The sequence below is a fragment of the Mugil cephalus genome, chromosome 22 (assembly GCF_022458985.1).
Source record: "Mugil cephalus isolate CIBA_MC_2020 chromosome 22, CIBA_Mcephalus_1.1, whole genome shotgun sequence".
NCBI lineage: Eukaryota > Metazoa > Chordata > Actinopteri > Mugiliformes > Mugilidae > Mugil > Mugil cephalus.
Window position 1 is genome coordinate 19,554,616 of NC_061791.1, and position 8,927 is coordinate 19,563,542.

An 8,927-nucleotide genomic window follows, 5' to 3' on the forward strand; every position below is an offset into this window, starting at 1 on the left:
CATTGGTGGAGGCACCTGTTTAATACATGCCAGTCTGCTTGAAGAAAAAGGATGCCTACATAACAAATTACTGAACATCTCTTGTTACCTGAGGTTTATAAGTGTTTGGACAGGTGGATTAATCAAACCAGTCAGCTGTAGCATGGGACTTCAATAAATAATAGTGATGGGATTTATGGCTCTTTGAAGTTAGCTGGATTTTGTGGATCTGTTCCTTTCAAAGAGCTGTTCAAAAGACTGTCTCATTTTGATATTTTAAGCCTGATGGTAATTCATTTTACATGTAGTCTATTTTTTTCAGAGAATCTGAAAATTCAGAATTCAGTGGGACTTGAGGGGGAGGCTTCAGTGTGTGTCTCTAACATTCTTTATCCATGGACACACAATTAAATGCACGCATACACACAGAAAACAAGCATTATGAATCTGTTTTAGACTTTTAAGAACAGTTGTGCCACAAATCCATCTTGCAAACACAGATTACTTCTCGCAAGTTGCCAAATCTGCACATTCCCTCAGGGTCCATGTCAGTGGTATGGACAGCAATGTGCAGACAGACATCATTTTACTTATTTACTAACATGCAGCTGGTTAACATGACCCAGCGGGTATGGTGAGTTTGTGGGACAATGTACTGTGTGTTGCAGGGAAATACTACATAAGGCACAGTCAATCAGTGAAAACACAGAGTCCAGTTTTAGAGCTGTGTGGTGTCACTAAGCTGCCCCCTCAGCATTGGTGCTTATCTCCTCAGTGTGTATGGGTCTGTCCACAGCCTGAGAAACCATAGTCACCTGCCTTCACTCTCCTTTTTCTAGCGTGTGACAATAACAGTTGTGTCAAGGATTCCCCTTGCCAGTTCCGCTAAGTGTGTATTTGATTTGAATATGTAAAGAACAATTTTTCCTGTAAAAAAGGTCAAAATGTCTTGTCAAATTTGTCTTCAGTAACTTCCCCCTGGGATCAATAACGTAATTCTGATTCTTATTTACATCATATCACTTAGTTTTCAAGTTCACCTGACTTCTGAAAACATTTTTTCCTTTTATAATGGTGTCAGAAAGACTGAGGCATGGCTTCCCGTGTAAACCCAAATTCCCATCAAATCTAGTCTTGACAAACTATCATAGCATCATAGTAAATATTGGGATGTCAGGAATGACTGTGTCGCAGTGACAAATGTTTTACATTGGTTCATTGGTCATTGATAGAGGAAAGTGTTATTTATTCCTAAATATTGGCTGGTTCCATCCTAAATGCTGCGTCATATCATGGCTGTCACCCTATCTGTGGTGCAGGACAGCATGTGCTACTGTCAATGTTGTTATCCGTCCAGTGAGCCAGGCCAACAAGTCTTCTGGCCACCTGGCTATCTGTTTTGTGGTACCACAGTCACTTAACACATGCATCTGCTTCTTAACTGGCAAGCAACTGACAGTACCACTAGCGCCCACTAATCATTAACTGCCCTAAAATAAGCCTGGGCTGCAGAAGATGTTTACTACAGGATATAGAGTCGTTAGTAATCCTGTTTGTATGCCATTGTTTGGCCTTATGTCAGCGGCCTTAATTAATATTGGTGCTACAGTGTTATTATTTCAATCAGTAATCAGACTATCAGTCTCCTAAAATAGTCTAGTTGTGAATTCCAGTTCCAGTAATTAAATTATTAACAATAATCAAAATTACTAGATTAATAGTTTAAAGAAAAGACTTTGCATAGTAGAGGTTGGTAACATGTGTGGGCAAGTGTGTGTGTGTGTGTGTGTGTGTGTGTGTGTGTGTGTGTGTGTGTGTGTGTGTGTGTGTGTGTTTTTGTGTGTGTGGCCTGGCATTAACATACATGTCCAATCTCAGTCTCTCTGTATGCGAACAAATACCTGACGTCATTAAGTAGTATATTTTAAGAGCTGTTGTCTCTGATGGATATCTACCATTGCTCCAGAACAGCGCTGTTTTATTTATGTGTGGTTATGTGTGTAACATGACTTTAGCACACACGTTAAGTTATTATTTATGGATCTCTGCCCAGATGTTAGTAAGACCTGCACAAATCACCAACATTGGAAGTTTTCATACACACCGTAATCTACACTCATAAAGGCAAATAAAGACATTAGTGATTGAGGAAATACATAAATGCAGTTTCAATGCATCCTGATGTGTTCACGCTTTTCTTTTATGTGATTCATGTGGTCTGAAAATGTCCTGATAATGGATGATCTGGGTTTTTCTTTGACCAGGTCAGGGACCAGTCAAGGTGATGATATGTTGTTGCTGCTTTCAAGCTGTTTTGAAAATGCTAAAATTTGAAAATCTACTTCTGACTTGTGAAGTTGGTTCCCTGTTTTGCTCACACCATCTTGCGGTGTGTGTCTATCCCTTGACATTTTACTGTGACAAGCTACTGACTCAACTTGGCAGTGCTCACACTGCCGCTAACTTGAAAGCTCCCATATGGCCCCAGCCCCAGAGGAAAAGTATGAGGCATCCCTACAATACCGCAAAGCCACAGGGCATGCAAGGGTTTCCTCAGTGAACTGCATGTTAACAGACACAGACTCTGCTGAAAACTCATTCCTCATCACACCCCGCCTGCCTTCTTCCTGCTATCTTGCATAATTTGATTTTCCCACTCTATTGTTTTCTTCCCAGTGGCACTTTTCATGGGGTTTTAAAATTAAGCTATATAATTTCTCCCCAGTGAGCTGTAGCTGCAGACAGCCTGGCTATGTTTTTACAGCAGAAATACTAAAACATTCTCTGATCCTACTGAGCTCCTTTAAGCTACTGCGAACAATAAGGTGTTCGAGGATGTAATGTGTGCAATGCAGTCTGATACAGGCACACATAAAAACAGTTTAGGAACACTGGAACAAACCTGATCCACAGAGGATCCAGCAGTGTCCCTCTCTTCAACCTATAGGACCAAAGACCCCCACTCACAACCTTTCTATATATATATTTATTATTATTATTATTATTATTATTATTATTATTATTATTATTATTATTATTATTATTATTATTATTATTATTATTAGCGCAAAATACAAAGTTTGAGAAAGGAATGTGCAGGAGTAACCAAAAAAAAATAATTAAAATTAAAAAACCCAGAGGGACTTATCAGGTACATTTCCATTCTTTGATGATTCATAACTGTTTTAGAAGCACAGAGAGAACTACACATTATCTGATCACTACAATGCTTTTTTGTCATGTGCAGGTAAACACAGGTTTAGTAGTGCAATAAAAACAGCCCTATCCAATGGGAATATAATCCATATTAAAAGCCAGAATCAAATCACACATTTGCACTTTCATCACTTCGCAAAGGTGTTCATTGTGGTTCGCGTTAAAGAGTAGGTATCAAAGTCAACAAATAACAGCAAATGTGTTCAAAATTGACCAAAAAATAAATAAACCATCACTTCATCAAATTAATATTCAGTACTCCTGCCATTAGCACACAGTAGAGCTCTAATCCTGGTTGGCATGTTCCCCACGAGCCTTTCATCCTAATGAGAGGTGATCTTGTCCCAGTCTTCTTTTTTACTTTTAATTGTGAGATGACCAACACCAGCAGCACTCATGCATCCCCAGCCATGATAATGCCTCCACCATTTCTGACAATAGATGCTGGAGATAATGCTTCCCCTGGCCTTCTGTGTACCCTCACATTAGCAGGAGGAAGATAAAGCTGGAAACTGGATTCATCTGACAACAGAATCTTCTTCCAATTCCTGGCTGTCCAGTTCTTGTGTGTCTGGGCCCAATATCGCTGGGCTAACCTCTGCTTCTCATTGATCAGGGGCTTCTTGACAGCATTGTGGGACTTTAAGCCATGGTCTAAAAGTCGACCACATACAGTGCAGGTGAAACACTGGACACCAGTTTGGTTAGATAACTGCTGGTGGTGCTCTTGTGATGTCATTCAGCGTTTTTTTCCCTGCACATGCGCATGAGGATGAGGTCATTTCTTCTTCTTCCACCACTGTATTAATTTACTTATTTATTTTTTTCCTACTCTCACCACCCTATGGGTTGGCATGGTACCTTCTCCTCATTATGATGCCACATCCTATTTCTATTGAGTCAAATAACTAACTAAAATGCAACTTTTCAGAAAATACAAACAACACTAGAACATACATCAGCATTATATTAACTACCTAAAATCCAGCATCTTGCTGGGGATGGCTGCTGCCACCAAGGAGTGTCATTACTATGGGGTGGGGGTGTCTGGTCTGGTCTAGATGGGTGGTACATGTCTAAGTATCCACATGAATGCCAGGTCCAAAAGTTTCCCAGCACAACATTGAATTAAGATGCTCGATGTTCGGTGGTTAGCGCTGATGACTCCCAGCGAGATGGTCCGGGTTCGAGTCCAGCTCGTTCCTCAGAGTTGGCATGTTCTACCTATGTCTGCGTGGGTTTTCTCCGGTGTCCTACCACCTCCAAAGACATGTTAGGCTGTTAGGCTGATTGGTGATTCTAAATTGACCCCAGGTGTGGGTGTGAGTGTGAATGGTTGTTTATCTATGTGTAGGCCCTGCAATAGGCTGGCGACCTGTCCAGGGTGTACCCCACTATTCAATGCCAGCAGGGATAGGCTCCGGCAACCCCAGCGATCCTAGTAAAGGATTAAGCGGTACGGAAGATGAGATGAGATGAGGTCTGATCTTGGTTAGTTAGATTTAAGGACACCAATTGCAGTAGGTCAAAAACAAACCACCACAGTATACAGCAGAGCTCTCCTTATAACACCTCCTGTACACATGCTTCAATTAGAATAAAACTAGTGTGTTTATTACAGACACTGTGTGTCTTTATGCACTGGGAATGCTAATCTATTATAATGTTGTTGGCTTGGACTATAAATATGTAGATGAATTAGCGTCTTAATATATCTTCTGTGCTATCCCAGTGAGTGTGCTCTGTCTTTTCCTCTTTCTGGCAAAATGAATGTATGTGTCAGGGCTTCTTCTTACTCCGCAACTGCAGTGCGTTGACTTGATATTAAACACTCTCCTTTTGTGTTTCTTTAGACTTGCGGCGAATGACGGCTGGCTTCATGGGAATGGCTGTTGCCATCATCCTCTTCGGCTGGATCATTGGCGTGCTTGGCTGTTGCTGGGACCGAGGTCTCATGCAGTATGTGGCTGGCCTCCTATTTCTCATGGGAGGTGTGTGTCTCTATGTCTCTCTCTTACACACACAAGTTTCTAGCTTTTTTGGGAAAAACTTTCTCCTTGTAATCTTTTAGTTTTTTTGTTAGTCTTCCAGTTAAGTATATTAATGGAAACACTATTTTATCCAACCCAACAGAGAAGAAGGACACATTTTTTCCACAAAAAATTGGCGATAGTGCAAACCAGGTTAGGGATATATATCGAGCAGCCAAGGATCTGAAAGTCCTATTTATTTTATGCTTGATCAAATTAAGGTTTAGTGGCACAAATTTGAATGGTTGAATTATTGCTAAGGTTTTGAGATATTAAGCTGCAAATGCAATGACCATCACTACTGCATTTTGACATCCTAATGGGGTTCAGTGTATCAAAAAACACAACAATCACCGGGAAATTTCTGTCTAATTCCAACAAAACTCGTACATTCAATCTGGAGGATATAGACACATTTTAAATGATTTGACAGGTTGTAATGCAATACAAAATTCACTACCAAGACATCAGGGTTATCACATCCTTCATTATTTTGTTCTGTTGTTGCAGGAACCTTCTGCATCATCTCCCTCTGCACTTGTGTTGCTGGCATCAATTTCGAGCTTTCCCGTTACCCACGTTACCTGTATGGCTTACCTGACGACATTGGCCATGGCTATGGCTGGTCCATGTTCTGCGCCTGGGGAGGCCTAGGCCTCACCCTCATCGCTGGCTTCTTTTGCACCCTGGCTCCATCTGTCCAGCCAATACCCCGGTCCACCTGCCCCAAGTCCCGACAGGAGAACGGCACTGTCTGCTAAAGATGGCAGCTGTGACAAAACTAAGTGATCCACAGACAGACAACAAATCACCAGAAAAAACAAACAAACAAACAAAAAAAAAACGTTCCACGTGTTCATCTGTCTGCTCATCCTCACTCAAGCCTGATTACAGATTTGTTTTTGTTTTTTTTTTATTTGTGTGTGTGGGTGTCTTGAAAATATAAGAAAAAGAACCGAAGAACTAAAATAATAAAAATTCAAAGTTGTCCTTGTTATGTTGTTGTGGAGCAGAAAAATAATTGGACCATGACCAAGAAAGACTGCGAAGGATTTACAGTCAAAGGTGGAAAGGAAGTGTGGCGAGAAAAACTAAAGAGCTGTTAACCCTAAAGGTTTTGGATTATGAAGTTCATCCTGAAAAACTGCTTTTGTTAACTGGTCTTCTAACACTGTGGAGAACTTAATGAATCTGAGTGAAACAATACACATTTTTAAACTGAAACAGAGGTGTCATGGACTTCGTTCCTCGTGGAACCTCTTGGATGATTGATGAAAATGGGACGGACCAGACATAGAACCATGTGACTTATAGGGTTGGGATCATGTTTAGTGGCCAGTGGTTAATTTACAGCATTCCAGCCTCCGAGGTCTCTCCAGTTATACGTGACAGTGGAGCAGAGAGGAGGTCCAGGATCTCCACTGTTGTACATTATGTACAGAATATTCCAGAGAAATGACAACCACAGAGTGTCATGCTAGACCATTTTCATCTTGGTGTAGTTGCATTCCACTCCATCTGATAATCCCACATGCTACTTAGCATTTTATACATGCATTGTACTTTTATTTAAAGTGTATTTTCCTTTTTACTGAACCTTTCATGTTGTGAATGTACCAATAAGATTAAGAGCAAAGTTTGTGTTTAATTTCTTTATTATTGTCATACAGGTAAATGTGTGTGTATGAATGTGCGTCGATGTGGGGAGAGAGTTTTTCAGTCTCCATAGAAACAAAAGTTTTACCAACTCTACTGTCTTGGGTATGTACAGATAGATGTAATGGTTTAACTGAGGTCTGTCTTATTATGTTTTGTTGATGGTTACAGTAGATGTGGCAGGTGAAGAAGGGTCATTTTAAAGAGGGCTGTGCATTTAGCTCTGTACTCTGCTGTCCCAAGTGACTATGCAAGGGTTAAATATAAAACAAAACTTCAACAAAGACCCCTTGAGCTCTTCTGAAGATACATCACTTATCTAAAAGGCTTCTTCAGTTGTAAATGACTGGTGGTGAGTATAGTTTTTTATTAAGACCATCTTGGGTGGTACCCACTTGAAATTCACACGATTAGAGTCTGTTAGCCACTCAATACTCAATTGCAATTACAGGATGTTGCCAGAAGCTCAGAATCAAGGCGTGAATAGGGTGTAAAACTTTTGGTAGAGAGATATTAAGACTTGAAAGTGGCTCCTGGACTGAGATTTTACTTAATAGTGGTTAGAAACTGGTACTTTGTGATGGTGTATTGACTTTGATACACCACATTTTTGGGCTATAATAACATTAATGATAAAAAATAATCAACAGATTAGTAGATTGAAATAATAATAATTTCTTGCAGATTACACATTACCTGCTGGTGTTCCTACAACGTCACTTTGTGGCTCCATGAATAAATAAACTTGGACAGAACATATCTATGTTTGATGCCTCTGGATTACATTAGATTTAAGTGATGTCTCAGTCCTGTGGAGGTAGATGCAGCCACCTTCAACCATTAATCGCGAAAATGTGATACCACCCAACTTAATCTGAATAACATCTTGTCATTGCATTGCTGGCCAAATACCCTTCATGCTCAAGGTGTAAATGATGTTGTATTGTAAGTTGCCGTTATGGGGTTTCTTCCGAACTGAACTCAAGGAACCTGACTGATAAAATGCCTTCAAGAACGTTTAAGTTCTGCTGTTCGTTGTTTCGGCCTCGCCTTGATGTACTATGACCTGGATGACTGGAAATTTTCACAGATAAGGTAATCACATCTAAAAATTAGAGGGGATCTGTAAAAGTCCACTATTTCTCCGAGCACACAGCATTTACATAAATTTTTTTGACAAAAAGCAGAGCCCTGACAGGGAATTTTGCAGGGCCTCTTCTATTTCAGAGGATGGTAAACAGTGAGCACAAGGTTAATAAATTTACTTTAATAACAGAATCTTTCAGAACCAGTATTTTTTTTTTCCAAGGTAACACAGGCAGTGTTTGGCTGCAGTTCAATCATGTACCATACTTATTAATCAGCATTTCAATCTATAATGTTGGTTTACTGTAGAATTGGCTGAATAGAAACCATTTCAGATACAGAATAAAGGTAGAAATTGTGTGGTTGTAAATTAATTCAGTAATGTTCTAGATCAAAATAAAGTAGTTTTGTCTTCAAGTGTGTACAGAAACAGTCTTGTCTTTGTGGGTCTACTGGGAGAGAGGGAATGACGTTAGATAGGAGGGTCTCAGGAAACATCAGTTAGACGGGGATGAGTAATTCTGATGAAATGGACCTTCATGTTCCATCGAAGTCACACATAAGTAGGCCAGCAAGTCATCTTAAAAGAATATAATATTGAATTATTTCTTCATCATCAGTAAAATGCTTCATCAGCCTTAATTTTGCACAGTACTGTGTGTACATAGTCTTAATTGAGATTAATTATTGAGAATAATTTCATAGAGCCGATGCATGCATGGATTAGGTTTCCAACAAAGTTGAGTTGGAATTGGTACAGCTTATATAAATATCATCTGTCAAAACGGACTAAAAGATGAGCATCGTTAAGTCTTTATATCATAACTGATCTACTGTAAATTAAACCACAAATCCTACTTCAGAATTTACAGACATACATAGATTCTATTGCAGATGTTATGCAGTATTATCAGTGAAGTCCAGTTCTCCCAACATATGCTGTGGCACAACAATGAACCC

The 8,927-nt window shown here is 39.7% G+C and overlaps 1 protein-coding gene across 2 annotated transcripts in view; it reads left to right on the top strand.

Moving 5' to 3' along the window:
- The window catches only part of tmem178b (transmembrane protein 178B), a 65,090-nt gene extending 56,706 nt beyond the window's left edge, over positions 1–8,384 (top strand). For both annotated transcript variants that reach the window (XM_047575853.1, XM_047575854.1), the window contains exons 4-5: positions 5,049–5,186; positions 5,736–8,384. In XM_047575853.1, coding sequence (XP_047431809.1) covers positions 5,049–5,186; positions 5,736–5,986 — 389 coding nt within the window. In that variant the 3' untranslated portion in view covers positions 5,987–8,384. The remainder of the gene's footprint in view (positions 1–5,048; positions 5,187–5,735) is intronic.
- The last annotated feature ends 543 nt before the right edge of the window (positions 8,385–8,927 follow it).